At 40.3% G+C, this 17696-nt stretch overlaps 1 protein-coding gene across 1 annotated transcript in view; it reads right to left on the reverse strand.

Annotated features, from left to right (window-relative positions):
• LOC139700345 (signal-induced proliferation-associated 1-like protein 2) overlaps nt 1-17696 on the reverse strand; it is a 59785-nt gene that overhangs the window by 18099 nt on the left and 23990 nt on the right. Inside the window, exons 3-12 of the mRNA XM_071598985.1 lie at nt 6019-6170; nt 5301-5422; nt 3995-4233; nt 3678-3781; nt 3420-3577; nt 3215-3321; nt 1732-1866; nt 1376-1619; nt 934-1255; nt 194-309 (exon numbers count right to left, since the gene is read on the reverse strand). Of these exons, the coding sequence (XP_071455086.1) occupies nt 194-309; nt 934-1255; nt 1376-1619; nt 1732-1866; nt 3215-3321; nt 3420-3577; nt 3678-3781; nt 3995-4233; nt 5301-5422; nt 6019-6170 (1699 nt within the window). The remainder of the gene's footprint in view (nt 1-193; nt 310-933; nt 1256-1375; nt 1620-1731; nt 1867-3214; nt 3322-3419; nt 3578-3677; nt 3782-3994; nt 4234-5300; nt 5423-6018; nt 6171-17696) is intronic.

Here is a 17696-nt window from a genome sequence, read left to right on the forward strand (position 1 = left end):
CGTTTAAAAATCAATATTCAATAATGGTTTTTAAAATTGGATCATGTAATCTACATCCTAGATTTCCATAGTTGCTCTTTCAGTATGAAGACATTGTTAGCTAGTTTAACATGGTGAGCTAGAGAAAAGCTATCAGTAAATAGGAGATGCAAATCAAAAATGTCAACTCTAATTCCATGAAATGCATACTTACCGCCTAGGAGTGCCATCAGGTAATGGAGGAATTACAGTTACAGTAACTAGTACAGATGTTTTCAGTAAATCTACCATTTGGTCATGCGAAAGAGTAGAAACTGCGACCTTGCAAATCTGGGGATTAAAATAATAATTATCAGTAAAAACTACGAAATGACACATACTATAATTATACTCTTATTTCCTCAGACAAAATGCAAGAAAAAAATTGATCAATTGATTCCTCAATTTTATACAATAATAAACTTAATAGATAATTTCAACTTCACACATTCCATGTTCACATTCCCTGATTTTAAATTTATCCAATTGGTTCTAAAATGATAGCTTGCATCCTCTGATGAAGTTCCATCACCACAAAAATATCATTTAAAATAAAAAACAATTCCTAAAGAATACCATAAAACTTCATTTAAGATCCATGAAACCTATTTCCATTCAAATCAAGAGGTTCAATTAAATAGTAGTTGAAGCATATTCTAGCAGGCTCTTAGCAATCATTCTCTTTCAGCATATCATAGCTATACAGGGGCAGGACTAGTAAGGACAATAAGTTGGCCATTACTATCAATTCAAACACAGCAATTTATTTTTTAATGGGATTCAGTCATATGGAAAACGCAATGTTTTCCCATGATCATTTACAAAAAAACACATAACTAATTCCTCAGGTTCAGAGATGTGAATGAAGAAAGCACCTAGCTCCTATTCTGGTGTTTGAAAATTCAAAACAAATACCTCAACCAATCGGGCTCCCTGCCGAAGACCAGCAGACCAAGCATGCCCCGAGGGCTCAACTTGTGTGACCACTCCATCAGGCTGGACATGAAATCCCAACTGCCCCAGTGGATTCCGACGAAGAGGGAGTTCCTGGGCAGCAGGCAGGGGGTGGAGCGTCTTGGAGCCATTCCCAGGATTACCATTACTGTCAATAGCTCCATCTCGTTGGCCGGCAACCACACGTAACCTAGCCACTATTTCCATCAATTCATCTCGATCGGCATCCCCATCACACACTTGCACTGTCACACATTCACCTTGGTGGTAGTAAATTCTTAAACTGAAATATGGAGACAGCAATATATTTTGAAAAAACTGATAATCAGATATAAGGAGATAATATTTCCCCTTCAACAATGCCCAGCGTACAAATTTATAATTTTTGTGAAAGATCACTTACCTGTTAGCTTGTGCTGTCCATCCAAGGATGGCTTTACATGGAGTAACAAATACTATTTCCTGAGAATTCTCTTCTATTAACACAAATGTTTCTGTCGATATACCTAAAAAGCATTCCACGAGAACTGACTGTCCACTATCATCTAATAAAACTTGCCATGAGATAGCACCTCTCTGAGCGGCATCTGGCAAGAATCGAGGGGGTTTATGGCGCTCTTTCTTCTTGCTGCTGAAGGACAGCATGGCTGAGGAATGAAAAAGTATACATCAACAATCATGCACTTTAATATTCCAAGCAATACATCTTACATTTTTTTACATCATGCTGGAAAAATGAGGAATTAAATATGAGCTTACAAAATTTTTGGCCTGTATCCACTGTTGTAGTCGTGGAATAATTAGCTGTAAGATCTTTCAGGTACTCTTGTCTTGTACGTGTAGCCATGGTGGCAAATTTTTCAGAGCGGTGGGCGGCATTTTCGGCATTAATGACTGAAATAAATCAATTATTCATTACATAACATGTACTATTGACCAAAGATAGAATTTTAACTATGACACAGCAAATTGAAAACACAATCGGAATATAATCATTTGCAATAATCTAAACAATATGTTGCAGAGTCAAATTTGAAAACTGAAGTGCAGTGCTAATACCTCATCAATGCTCCCAGCAATGAATAAGACCAAAGTGGATTGAGGAAAAGGAGAGAATGAAAGTCTCAATGAGAATATTACTGGACACCGTAAACTCTTTATGTGCACACACTTATGATATCACAGCAAAATTATCAGTTTTAAAATATCTCCTACTCATATATGATGAACATGGGGAGAATTACTTTATTTTCTGCCATTGTCCTTCCAGTATGGGTCATATAATAACTTAAAAACACATTTAGTTCGGATTTTATTTTTTAGCATTACTACTACAAATAGGTTTTTTTCCCCTTTTCTTAATCGAAAAAGAAAAGATTTCTGATGACTAATTTTTTTTGGAGGCAATTAAAATCAAATAAGAATGGTTAAAAAAAATGGTCACTGGAAATTATCTTTTATTTGAGAGTGATAGCGGATAGTATATAACTGATAAATCCACAAAACTGTATAAATCCTCAATTTTATTGATTTTCCAAGCAAGGGTTATTTAGAATAGCATCAGTTTAACATTTAAAATCACTAATTTTAAAAGTGGACTGTCTGAATAATCTATCTGAGACTGGTATTAAAAAAATGTTCTTTTAACTTCATCATCATCAGCATTTGAATCTTAGGATTGGTTTACTGCAGCCCATATCTTTCCATTCTACTATATTTGAATGCAAGGCAAGGCTGCATATTCTAGGGAGAAAATGTGGTGGTTTCCCGTTACCTTCCACATCACAGTACTGTGGCCAATACCGTGAACTGAATATGGTGAGACTGCTGCCTTTCACAGTGAGTTTAGGGAAGTTTTAGTAGGAGTCTATTTTACTCATTCTGAAATACCATTATTGTGTTTTTCCTGCTTGAATGTGTGGTTGCCTTGTTCCAAAAAACCATTAACAAATTCTTCTAAGCTGAAACATTTTCACTGATCTCAGGAATCGAACCAGCAACCTTCAGGCTCCACAGGCAGACATGCTACCACTAGTCGACCCCCACCCCCTTCTTTTGATTTATGAAATGAATATTTTTCCTGTTCTCAATACACCTCTAGTAGGTACCCCCAACCACCCACAACACAATAGATATAATGATGAAAAATTTCATTCTAACAAGGGCAGATATTAAGCAAGAGCATTATGTACACAATTTCATTTGATTTTAATATCTTCAATTGATATTTCACTTATATTACCTTTGGCCAATAAGAAATCAGCAAATGATTTGGACTTTGGATAAACTGCACCCTCCACAATAGGTGGGCCAAAAACTGGAACTTCTTTTGACCTACTGACTGCAACACTAGAAAATATAAATATTATTACATATAATTATTAGCGAACACAATGTACATCAATGAGAAGTACATTTACACAAACTGTTAGAAAACATATGTGTACCTGTATTGAACATTTTCAGTGCATGGATTCAATGCACGGACAACGATGAACACATGCTGAAACTGTGAGCGAATATTCTTTGGCGTAAATGGAAGAGCTCCAGGCTCTTGGAAGACAATAGTGACAATATCATTACCGATATGGCGCTTTCGCAATAACTAGAAAAAAAAGAAAATTTCCCAATTAAATATGATGACACAGCAATTCAACAGCTAACTCTGCTCTATCGGTCAAAGTGCTTCTCTAAAAAATAATTACCTGCTGCCTATTATTTGGTGTGAAAGGTAAGAGTGTGGATACATGAAACATTATCTCACAGTCTTGATACTGAGCATATACAGAATATAAACCAGTAGAATCCGCTGCAAACAAAACAAAACTCATAAAAATAAAACGTGAAATAAGGAAAAACTAAGGTAATAAATTCATGATGGTTTGTCATTAATGGCTATTCTAATGATTCATAATGATGAAAAATTTATTGCTTCTGATTAAAAAAAACAAAAGGTATTTTTGCTCCTTCATATTATTTTTTGCTAAGTCTACGATAATCCAGAAACCAAAATAGAACTTACTCTTATTGTCGAGGCCAGCTTTATATTTATCAAATCCTTTCAGCCGTACTCTTTGACCAATGGTCTCCAGAAACTCATTGAATGCCGGCCCTGCCTCCTCATTATTGTACATTTCTTCCTCTGTTGACTGCCCTGCTCTACAATACATGATTCCTACTTTATAATGATTCGTTAATCCTTGCTGATCTAGCTTTAGAAGTTGTTCCTCAGTTTGGGGAGACTGTACACCCAGCCGCAAACTGTAGTAAAAAAATTGTAACATTAAAAATTTTTACCAAAAGAAAACAAAAATATGAGTAAGGAAAAGCAGAGAGTCAATTTATTGAAAAAAAATAGGTGATCAAAGACTGCATCCAGTTATATCCATTTACAATGATTCATTAAATATACACTAGGTGTAAAGGTGAAGAACTAAATTGAGTTGTCATGAGATTTTGGTCCACAAAATGATGTCTACAGTGCCATAGATGAAACACGTGTAGATTGAAACATAAGATTTAATGGATTTGTGATGCCATTTCATAACTAAATGCTAGGCATTTTTTAGGAAAATTTTTCTCAACTTTATGAAAACTTTAACATGGCCAGAAAGAATTATATGCGAGATCATCATTTAATATACTTAAAGGGACTAGGTATCAAACTGGAGATTTATACTTGCTAAGATAAAATAATTACATTATCCAAAACTTCTAAATCTCTGGTGAATTTTCTGGTAACATTTGTTACTATGTCCTAGTACATGAAATAACAAATCATAAAGGTTTGCCTTAATCCCTTAATAATATTTAGCACCCATATGCAACCAAGAATTACAAACTTAATTCTTCTATGTAACCATTATTTGTTATAATTTAAGGAAATTTTCAACAACGGATAACTACAAACGGTGGCTACTTCAAACGAATCTGTCTTCTTAAATGTATACAATACGTTAAATACGCAATGTTTTAATAGCTTCAGCATTGTTTAATTGTATATTTGAGAAATAAGTGCACGCAAGTGAAATAAAACAATATGCAACCAAAGAAATTGTTAATTTAACAAAATTTAGCATGTGCATGTTTGAGAAGGGTACATCTTTGGAAAACGTTGAATTCACATCCCACTTTCAACAAACATGCTTCATTGATACACAGCTGTGCTTTAGTGACTATACATTTCAGGCAAAACAGGAATTGGAAACAGAATGTTTGATTAGGAAATTTAGAATAAGTATGACCTAAATTCTCCAATATGAGTACACTGATTGAAAAATAAAAAATGCTACTTATCCAAAAAAATACGTTTTCTAATGTCAACTCACCATGAAAGCTGAATTTCTGGAGTCACATACTCCAGGACTTCCTTGGTATTAATGCCTTTACTACTTGATGACTTTAAGGATGGTATTGCATCCTCAAGGACTGATCCTCTTAGGGTTAACAGCTATGAAAAATGGAAAAGCAAAACATTTTGTGAATTCCAGAAATTACTCTAATGAAATACGTTCACTCATTTGAACACAAGTCAATGATATAAAATGAATTAAAACAAGATTTATCAGTTAAATAAATAAAGAATAGTATAATTTATTCATTGTTATTGCTATGGAGTTAAGAGCAGAAGTTATGATTAGGATATTTCTAACACTGGAGGTTCTCAAATATTCTTCGCTCATTGTTTATCAGATATATTTAGCAATGATCAAAAAGCTTCAGAGGTCATAATCCAGATTCAATAAAATGTCTATGCCTCATATTTCAATTAATGCTGCACATGGTACCAAGCTTATGCCAATGGTGTATCATTATTATTCTTTCCATTTGGTATAAGGATAGCATTTCTACATTTAAAAAAAATTAAAAATCATGACTACTCAGAAATGTTAGCATTTCTTTGGCAATATGTAACCTCCTAATATTTTAAGGATAAAATTTCAACAACCAATGACTTAGTGAATTTACTAAGAAATATGAGTGATATTTTTATTTTCTTCAAAAACAAGATTTGAATATAGGAAACAAATATTTTGAATACATTACCTCACTTGTCCGGACGAGAAGTCTATACAGGTACTGGTGTGAATTGTCAGATGCATTTGAAGAATTGGAATTGTCAGGTTCCTGTTTCTCCCTTCTTATACTGATAGCAACAGGTCCAAGGTTTTCATCGATGCCAAACCAATTACAGTGCTCTGAAAATAAATAGAAGTTGCAATGAATACAAGCAGAAAAATATTTTATTTTAATTTTAAACATAAGCAGTATTTCCTTTTTCCAGCTAACCTGTTTTCACTAACACCACAACTAAAGAAACTGTGAGACACACAGCTCCTTTAAAACATTGGAATGCCACTCAACATGTCATGTCAGTCCTCTAATATTAGATGCATTAAAAAGTTTTGTCACCTCTGAACTGAAAGCTGTGGGCTCTTACAAAGTACTTTTCATGCATGTATTTGAAGGCAATGAATAGGAAAATAATGAAGAAAAAAGTTACAACTAGGCATTTGCACTCCATACACATTCTAGGTATACTGAATATAAACACGTAGTTTCCATAGCCTAAAAAGAGAAGAACGAACAATAGTATTACACACAACTGATTCAAGAATTGCAAGCCAAACGGTTTCGTGAACTTTATTTCATTTTGGCAAAAAAATCTGTCATAAATTAACGAAAGATAGAGATACAGTCGAGCATATTCAAACAATTTTGTTTCTGAAATGAAGTCACAAAGAGAAATGCATGAACACATGTACAGAAGATAGTAAATGATTTCGAAAGCTGCTCTGAATTTTCCGAAATCGCTCCTAAATAAACGCATTGTACTATTATTTTAAGCGCTAATGATATGAAAAAATAAGACTACTGTCTCGCACAATAAACTTTTCCTCATATTATAACCAACACAATTTACTGAATTCCATCCATTTTTCCGAAAAATCTTTTCATACAACTTTCCTTGTAGCAGCAAACGAAAAGCTACACGCTCTAAATCTTCCTGGGTTATTCATTCGGGTCGCTGACGCATCATAACTAAAATATTTTGACGAACGGGGACGTCCACGACGGCGAGGGGAAAAGGAAGAAACCACGGGGAGGGGCGACAGCATGCGATACGTTGTGCATCTTATGAACAAACAAACAGACCCATGCTCGGGGAAACTCTCCCTCTAGCGAAGCAAAAGCGGCACGGCGAGCCCGGAAGGAGTTCCGGGGGCGGCGAGGGGGGAAGAAGAGCGGCGAGAAGCGGACTCCCCCCTTGCATCTAAAAACCCTCCACATCAGAGACCGAAGGGACTTAGGGCGGGTGAGAGGAAAGGCGACGCCGGGATTGAGGAGGCTCTTTTTATACCACCGGCCCCGAGGCGTTCACGTGAGGAAATAAGGGCGGGAGGGGGTTGATGGAGGAGGTCCCTCGGATGATAACGAGGTCCCGGACGATGGGGGCGGATCCCATTGCAGAGAGGGAGGGAGGGATGCCTCCGAAAGGTGGCGATGGCGTACCCATAGGTGCTGGCATCAGAGGTGAGAGGGCCAAAGTGTCGAGAGAGTAGGAAGGGGGTGGTATCGTGGTGGGGCGGACTTTTCTAAGGCCTGGCTGGCTGGTCTAGTCGAGGTTAGGGTCCTAGCCCGTGAGGGAGATAAAAAGCGAGGGTAGGCGGGCGAACGGGGGGAATGTGGGGACGGGATGCCTGCGTAGCGGCGTGGAAACTGTAAGGGCTGCAACCACACGCCCAGCTGTGATAGAAAATGGGGATGGTGGGGGGGGGGGCGGTTTCCCGACTCTTGTTTGGAATCATCACCGCCGCCACATCGATGCACATGGCTCTCTCTCATTCCACGCCAGGGCCTTCCCTCACCGTTCGTAGCATGCGCCTCTGCCTCGAAACTCCATCTCCCTAAAACAACCCGCCCGAGAGAAGGGCAGACGATCCCCCCCCCCACCCTCCCCCGGTCGCTCTCGCCCACGACCCGAACGTGAGGCGGAATGAATACCGACGCTAAACACGGGAAAGCTTTTTTGGATTCATTTACGCCTTAAAGAGATGAGAAGCCTGGGAGCCGCGCCGCGTGAGGGGGGTCGGTGTCATTTTTTTACAGGGGAAAGGGGGCAACAAAAAGGGACTTGTGTTCCCGATGAAAAGGATACTGCTCGGGACGAATCCAATCTCATTTCATGAGCGAGGAATCTTGACACATTCATGCACCGTGAAATCCATGTGTCCGAACGAGCGGATTAGCCGAGTTATTTTTTACAATCATTTATCTACTTTGTGAGAGGCCGAAGTTCAGACAAACAATTTACGTCTCGTTTATTTTGGAAGAAACCATGAACTACGGAAGGATTTCTTGTCTTCGCAAAAACCTTAAAGAATGCGGGGGCGGATTCGTAATTGGAATCATGCCGAACATGTTTTTGTTCGCAATGCACGCCGTCATTATGCATAGTAACCTTGGGAGACGAAATAGATGAAAAGGAGTTTTTAGACCACGCATTGATTTGCCGTGTGAATCAAGTCGTGGAGATTGATACGAAGAGACCTCCTCCACCTATCTTTACGAATCTAACGTCGAGGTTGATCACTGTGACGATCTTTCGACTGCCAATCACCGAGGTACGGTAGGGAGGGATCTGATCTGTAGTATTAATATCGCCAGAGCTCGCATATATCAACAAAAAACTTCTTCCTACCTTTTTCGAAAACAACAATAGACTTTATGATACATATGCACTTAAAAGGGTCATTCAATGTTAACCATTTCGGAGATGAGAGCATTCTCAGAATTAGCATGCTAAAGAAAACGGAACCGTAAGGAATTCTATCCCCGACTCCATCAAAATGCCAAGGGCGTCAATAACAGTGTTACCGGCGAAAAGAAGGGACTCTCTTGAAACGGTAAATTAGAAGAATCGGCTTTAATGAAAGCATAATGCCGTGACCCCGATAGTACTAGTCTTTCATATTTCTGCAACGACCGGGGATTTTCAGAAATAATCATCTTAAGATGAGGAGAAAAAGTAGCTGAGTTCATTTAACATTCAATTTAAGTTTGATTGGATGTCCTTTTTTTAGTGTACTTCTAAATAATATATTCAATTCAAGGACGGCATCAACAACGGAGAGTCCGACATTACCGGCAATGAAAATGATTTCCTGCATCAATTTCAATCTGTCTTCATTAAAAATTAGGCTTTCAAAGACATTTGCATACCTTAATCTAGTAACAATCATTGATATAAAGAATCCATTGAATGATTTTTCTGAAGATAAAAGTGATTTTAATAAATTGATTCACACAGTGACAAAATTTGTATAAAAACAATTTTATTTAATCGATTTGAGCCATAAAATCACAATTTAAATGTATTTGTACACGTGTTCGGCCTCAGTTACGTCAATAATGTATGAATTTGGTCTGAAAATGGCTATTGGGAAAGTTTATAATTTAATAAATGTATGCGTGAAAGAATACTGGCAGACGGCAGTCAACGCGTTACGTAATCCTAGAACTGAAAGCAGAAACATTGAGAACCTAACTTATATTATCACTACGGAAACATCAATTCCTTTTTCCAGTTACGCTCAACGTGTTTCATTGTTTGCCGGCCCATTCAAGAGAGAGTTTTTATTTAATGCACATCCAAAGTGAAAGAAGAGCCACTTGACCTGGTGGGCCAGGCGTCCAAATCTTCTAACCCAACGGTCGCTGGTTCGTGCACCGCCTTTGGTGTGTTGATTCTAAAAAACTTGTTAATTCCGTCCTGAGGCAACCGATAACAAACCAAAATACTCTATATCATGATACATGAGTCTACATAAGAAATGGTCATGGTTCCGCTTAAATCCATATTCTGCTAATGGCTCTGAGATAGACGCATTAACAGAATATCCCTTAATCCAGCCGACAGCCCTACGTACTGACCTAATACATTTTCCGCGATTTATCGGATACTTAATCGCTCCGCCTATACTAACATTTAAATCTGAAAGAAACTACGCTGACCGCTATAATCTCACCAAAAAGTATTGACAAAAAATATGAATAAAATACTGAGTGACGTGACAGGCCCAGTCTACCCTGTTAGCAGCAGCAGAGGCTATTTTTAGTTACTATGCATCGTGCACCGTGATAGATGACTAATAAATGCGCATTGGTTAGAAACTGGGTTCGAACGAGTCGTACCAAAAACATCCTCTTTGATGGTTGATGAATTATGGGCCTACCGTCAAAAACCTCCCACCGTATAGGAATGTTTCAGGCGAAATGTGCACTAGATATAATTCAATTATGGGGTGGGCAAATGGAGGATTTCTACACTGCCTACGCCCATGATACAAAACTGTTTGATCCCCAAGTTTATGTACTGCGTAGAAATCCTTTCACAGACTCCACGGGGAGACAAGGGGCACCATGATTAAATTTCCTCTTAGTTAATTACCAGATACTTCAAATTCGGATAAAATTCGTGTACTATCCTCCAATACATTTCGTCTTGTTTCACGCGCGCAATAAGCAAAATGTAGTATTTTTTTAAGAGCACTGTGCACTTATGTTCATTTGTGACGACTTCAAAAAGCTGTACACTCAAAAAAAATTTAGCGCTCTAGCATTTCGAAATGTAATTTTTCGTGCCTTATGTTAACCGATCAAGGTCTCACAACCGGTCAACAAAATCAACCCTTGTTGGAAGAAGGAAAAACATCATGTCACCGAATCGTGATGTTTATGCTAATGAGTTCGGGAAAATATTCTCGGCTCCCTTCGGCAACGGCAGAAACACTACAAAAGGAGTAGGGAAGGGGATAGCAGATGACGAACACTAAAAATGTGCGAAATTCCATTAACATCGACCTACAAATGTATGACAATGAGTGGTCAGCTAGCCGGGAGCGACCGCCGCATATCTGCACTAATGGAAGCGTGCTATTAAAATACAGCACGCGACGTGGCAACAAAGCAGGGCAAAAACGGCATGTTGCTAATCAGTTGAGAGAAGCTATGTCATACACATGCCATTAACAACAAACTATTGGTTTATTACGAGTAAAATCGTGTTTCACAGTGGTCAACATTAAAACGACTGCCATCCCGAATGTCCCATTCAAAGTCACGAGTTCCTTACATTTAGGATAATAGTACTTGTATAGGGAAAAATACTTTTACAAGGACGGGATTTGTTTTAACCGCTTGGTTAAACTATACGGCAATTTTTTGGAAAAAGACTCATTTATTGACCGTAAAATTATTGACAAATTTCCACCCCTTTAATTTTCCGAAGCGAATGGACATTTACGTCTACATGTACTAATTTAAATATTAACATCTGGATAGGTAAGACAAATTTAACATATCAGCAGAAAGCTCTTAAAACAGCAGAAAGTTTTGTGAAAATTAGTTAAAAAATGTTTGTTTGAGATCTAAAAAAAAGCGATATCAAACGATTAACAGGCCTACTTAAAAAAGTCAAACTATGAACCGCGACAAATGGTTTTCTAAATACATTCCATAGCATAGGATTCGACTTACACTCCAACTCCTCGGAAGCTCGGGTAATACCAGAAGCGTCTAGCCAAGAAAAGTCTTTATAAATGACGAAATTGTCCGAGCGATCTAATCCCCCCACGACCCTGCATAATTTATTATTTACCACTGCACACCCGCTATCCATTTCAGAAGCTCCGTGGACACTCGGAACGTCGGCAACTTATGAGGAAAGATGACGCTTACAAATGCTTCGTTCGCGTTCTCGAAAAGAAGAAAACCCTGGGGTATTAGGCTGTCAACAAGCAAGCCCATGTGTCACAAAAAGTATAAACGTAACCAAGTAGTACGCTAACCAAGCATAAAGGAGAGAAATCACGTGTTGACCAGGCAACAACACAAAGCTCCCGCAACGCACGGCGCGACAGAGTACAGCGAAAATTAACCTATTATTCGTTGATCCAAGCACCCAAAGGTGCATTTAAGCAACTAATGGGGGGGGGGGGGAGTAATCCAGTGGCAATCGTCCTGGAAACATTCATCACCGTTACTCATAAAATTCGGGAAATCACATTTATGAAAAGTCTACGGCAATCAACAGTGCATTCTGAATTCCTGAAGCAGCTTCCGCCCCTTTTCATAGAATTGTGGAATCAGCTACATTACGCAAAGATCAATCGATGAAAAACATATTAGTTTATGGCAGTCGAGAGAAAACTATGCACAGCTATTGTGGAAATATAGGACCGCATCGTTCCATTCTCATTTGTATTTAGCGATGTCTTTAGCAATGATGTTGAAAACGTAGAGCAGCCGCATCGTAGCTGGGGGTTAATTCAAGGAGAGAAATAAGTTTGGAACGGATAGATTTAAAATTTCATTCTTCCCGCGAACGATGAGGGATCAGAATAACACTATACAACCGCTCTAAGGGGAAAACTTTGTTCTATCCTCACGCATTAAGCACATATGATCTTCCCTCGGAGGAGAGAATAAGGCCCACATGACAATTTGTGACACAGAAAGACTAATAATACGAAGGCAAAAGTCATTCCTGCGACCAGGAGCGGCTTCAAAGAAAGGATAGGCTCACCCACAAAATATTTACCTATAAGTCTACCTGGAATAAACTTTTACATGCCCCTCGAAGTACAAACTTCCCCTAATCATAAAATTTAAAGATTCGGCTGTGATGTGGTGGAATTTGAACAATAGGAATTGCATTTTTCCACTCGAGAAATTTATTTGAACTTAAGTTTCGATGCAGCAACATCTATGTTAAGGCCGAAATAAATATCATTTCTAAAATGGCAAAGTGCAATAACATGGGTATCCTTAATTCCCGTATTGAGGTATCCTGAGTCCCCGGCACGAATGCAGTCTCGCGCCAAAAAGAGCAAACCCGGCCTGCTTTTTGGCTACGCGACGGATAACAAGCAACACTTCCGTGCACATGGCTCACTTGGATGACTGTATCGGAGAACCCATAAAAAACGCCTTGTTAAAAACATTTTTCCAACAGACCCAGCCCACCTCTTGATAAAAGGGATGGCCCAGCCTACGGCGTGGAGGAAAAAAAGACATCTCGACCACTTTACTAACAGGCAGGATTGCTGGTGTCTTCATACGAGACCCTTCGTCACCCTCGGACGGCAATTTTCATAAATTGACTCCCCGATCCGAGGAGCAGGCAGCAACAGCCTCCTCCCCACCAGATCCCCATCACACATCTACAATCTTCCGTCTAGGGTCCCTTTCTGAACTCATCCTCGAATATTCATTCCCTCCCTTTCGCCGGCGGTCAAACGCACGCCTCGGAAGAGCAAGTGCCCGAGCGGGCGAGCGTTGTTTCGGGCACCGTGGAGGCAAATGAACGCTCCCCATAGACAAGGGCCAGTGCAGATGATTGAAAGAAACGCTTTTCTAAATGCGAGCCTAGTGTCTGTCGTGTTAAGCACCCCTGCGTATATTCGTTATCAGACAACTGTAGTGGCTAACGGCAAAGCAGGTACAATACTAACAATCACATGGTGCAGGGTTTGAATACTGGCTATCTAGGCGGGTTGATTCTATTGTTTTATCTACTTCTAGAAAATGAAAGCAGTACTTTTTAGGATAACATGATGGTTGTGAGGATGTCGCTTGCGCCCAACACAGCACTGCAGCTTAAAATGTTTTGACTTTTCCCGCATCCGATTCCACTTAATGTCAGATACCCAATTTCATGATAGCCTTATAAATAGTACCTAAAATCAACTTTAAAACACGAGATACGAAAAAATTCGACAAAACATATATTTTCAGCCCGAGCACCAGAGTTGTTGCATTAAAAAAGAATTCACAACACAGTTATGAAAAGCGCTGCAGTCGTGGACCACTGCGTTACATTACGTCACGGCAGAAACACCTGTGTGAATGTACCACACGAGAATAAATCTGCGTAAATATCATAATCTAGCAAATCCCACCTCCAAATCTAACGACGGCTTTTAATAACGGAAAAGATTTGAAATTCGAAGAGTGGTCCATTTAAAGCGCGGGGATTCTGTAACCTTTACACAACCCTCTGAAATGGGGGGTGCCTTTGGGTACTTTACGCTTAATACCAAAGCGGACAAAAGACAATAATAAAATAGCAAGAAGCGTCACAATAAAGTCTTTTGTGGGCGTCTGAATGGGGGAAAAGGGGGCTTCCGAGGGAGGTACGGCGGCGGCTGCCGCCAAGAGAAAAGGGGCGTAAAAAGAAGTTGTGGGGTCCCGAAGAAGATTGGGGAGAGGAATCGTGGATGGGAGGTAGGCCGAATGGTGGGGGGGTTTCAGATGGAGGGGCTGAGGAAGCGGAGGAGAGTGTGAGGGCAAGAGGAAATGCCCGCGGATGGCGCGTGCAAGGGGCTAACACACGGGAGGGACCTCACGACGTGGCAACATCGCCCGCTCACCCCATCCCACCCAACAACCCCTCTCCCTTTTACGTTTCAAATGCGTGACGGACGACGAAAGAATACTCACTAGGGAGGAGAATGAGAGAGAGAGAGGTAAAAAGGGTTGAGGAGAAAGATTGAACAGCAGGAGAGGGGGGAGGTTGCGGTGGAGGAAGACGGGAAGGTGGGAGGAACAGCTCGGGAGGGTCTGTAATGGGGTTCGGAGTGAGCCGGTGGCGACAAAACGAAAGGGATGAGGGACTTAGGATTTTAAAAAATGACACACAAAAGAAGGGAGCGTTTCCATGACACACACATACTCAGGAGATGCGAGAATTAAAGCGACCGTCAGGCAGCGTCCACTCTTGGGAAACTTAGGCGAAACATCGGGGATCGGCATGACTAGCAGTCGCATTCATTCATGTACGTACGTATTTTGTCGGCTTTTCTTTCTTCCCTCATCGCGCGAGCGCCACCCGGAATCTTACGACCTCCGACCCGCCCGAAGGTTATGTTTTTATCCGGCCCTCGGAAGAGAGGTCATTTCAGGCGAAAGATTGGCTACGGAAAAGATATACGACTTCATTAAAGCACCTTGAATACAGTGAAACTCTGATCTCAGACATTTTCGTGGCGAGACGTAAATTACGGCCGTGAGATGCACGGATGCTGGACTGAAAAAATCCAGAACATTTCTAAAAATGTGGAACTGGAAATTTAGACATCGCCCCAGATGAAGTAAATACTTGGAGATAAAAAAAGGCATGGTATAATGGCCTGGGACAGAGGCAGGCAGCAAAAAATAGGTAATCAAAAGCTAGACGGAATGGAGTTCTGCCTGCTATTTGAGCAGCTCTGGAAAAGAAATCATTTCACCAGAAGAAATGTCAACCCAGAGCCAACGACGCAAACCTGAGAGTAAGTACGGAAACACTTCATTAAAGAATATATTCGGATAATTATTTACTGCTGTTCGTGAGAAATAGGTATCATTGCAGCTAAAAAGAGAAGGATCGAAGCGACAAAGAGATGACAGGCTCATATCTATGAAGTATGAGCAGAAAACCTGGTTGGTATTAATGTTCTTAGGTAATGACAATACGTCGCCCGGAAAAGTTGGAGATGGATTATAACTAATTGTAAAAGGTATTACAATTTGAAAAACCTGAACTACAATGTGCTTCGATATTAATTTCACTCAGTTCACATAATGAAAAATATCCTTAATATCGACGCAATTCCCGTAATATATTTCTACGAGCGCTATATGTAGCGCGGGAGTGGAGCCAGCAAACTCGCAACTTGCGTGTTAAAAAATTCCCCACAGAAAAACCCCAAATTCAAAAACTCAAGTCCCCGTCTTGTTACTGATGCATGACAGTGTGCTAGGAATACCGACAGTACCGAAAGTAGGCAAGCACGAATCATTAGATTAAAAAAACAGCTTTGCCAATCAACGCTCTGCCAAGTATCATGAGAATGTGTGCGGAAGGTAATATAAGGCGCCTCTCTCCCACGATATTTGAAACTATTTCCATGATTAGAACATTTCTAATACATGTGAAAATAACAGTTGATACTACCAGTTAGGGGATCCACGTATTAATTTCCAAGAAACAAGTCCGAATTCCCACTACTGCTTTAAGCTACATTGAGGGAATACCAGCTCAACGGAGAGTTCATTTTTCGCACGAAATGGTAATAACGCAAATTCGGAGAATGCGTGTTGGATGCGAGAGAAAGTGAACCAAGGGGATTCCTCAAAATTTGGAACCATGCTTTTCGGTGATCGGTTTTCCTTTTCCGGTTAATGACTTGATTCATTAAGTTGGTCCAACAGCTTTGGTGATATGGCACAGTAGACAACATTTAGAAAAATAAAATACGACATCAATTAGGTATCCACTCCGGCCATTGAAACTGTGGCCTGCCGTTTTAATTTTCCTCATGACCAACCGAACATTCAATTCGAGAATCAAATAAATAGTGAAAGAAACATTTTTTCAATAAGGCACTAGTTAGCACTAAGATTTTTTTATAAATTAGAGCTAACATACAAGGCATGTATGCATACTGTTTTATTCACTCTTAATGACATTCCGAAATACAAAACTGCATTAACTTCAGACGTTTACAATTAAGCATTTATCAAAAAACAAAATTAGTATACGACGTTGACTTTGCTCGTGGACGTTAATGGGTTTCATAGTCTGACACTACCTTTCGGACGGCATTCCATACATTTCATGGGTTCTAAACATGTTTACTTTGGTTAGAAAAAACTCTATTACCCACTTCGAAATACATACTTAGCTAAACAAAATTAGATGACCACATTTAAAATATTCAACCAATACGAAGACTATAAAAAATCCTAGATTAGGTAAAAAAAACACCTAGATACTTGCATCCGCTCTATTTCCGACTTTCATCGAAGTAATAATCATCCGCGTACGCCTGCAAATGAGAGAGGAAACGGCAGATGAGGTGGGGAATTGGAGGGAGACTGAAAGCAATGTCGGGAGGAGAGAATTGGGGGGATAAGACTTAACCGTGTGTGGAGGGCGGGGGTCAAGTGTGACGGGCCGGCATTACGGGGGTGTGACGGGGGCGGGGGGGGGGGGGTCGGTGGCGGGTGGTGGCAGGGGACGACGATGTGTCGTGCAGCAGCATAAGGCGAGAGTGGAAGCAAAAACAGGAAAACGCGGTGCCCCGCAAGATGACCACCGCGACGGCCTCAACCCATGACTCGCATGATTTGAAAAATAAAAACGAGAAGGATTGAGGTGGGGGGGGGGGGAAACGCAACGGACCGCGATGCTGCGTCGATGGAGGTTGGTTGGTTGGTTGGCGGAGGGGGGGCAGAGACGAGGGAGGGGGCGTGCATGTGTCATTCGCTTGCGTTTCGTCGAGGAAACTTTATCCCTGTGTTCGACCCGGGGACTAAGAGATAAAACGTGAACCGAGAGATGAGGGAGGAGGAGAGCGTCATGTGCAGGGGTTTCGCCCGAGCGATAAAAAGGAGCAAAAAATAACGAAAACAGGATTCGGGATTTGCTAAAGGACTTCGCAAAACATGTCTGGGTGGGAAAAAAGCCTGGGACATTTACATTCAGCGACCATGCTCCCGTCGCAATACTCTCGCTAAGAAAGTGGGGCCTCGCCCCTTCGATCGGATGACATCTGGATAAACTGAGCTATCACACGCTCTACTGCCTACGAGCGGATTTATTCAACCGTGATTTATATTCTATATTATGCAGGGGTCGCTGTAATTAACGAATGGGGCCGGTGAAATTAGAAATATCC

Source organism: Hetaerina americana, unplaced genomic scaffold, assembly GCF_022747635.1.
Source record: "Hetaerina americana unplaced genomic scaffold, ioHetAmer1.1.p SCAF_10, whole genome shotgun sequence".
Taxonomy (NCBI): domain Eukaryota; kingdom Metazoa; phylum Arthropoda; class Insecta; order Odonata; family Calopterygidae; genus Hetaerina; species Hetaerina americana.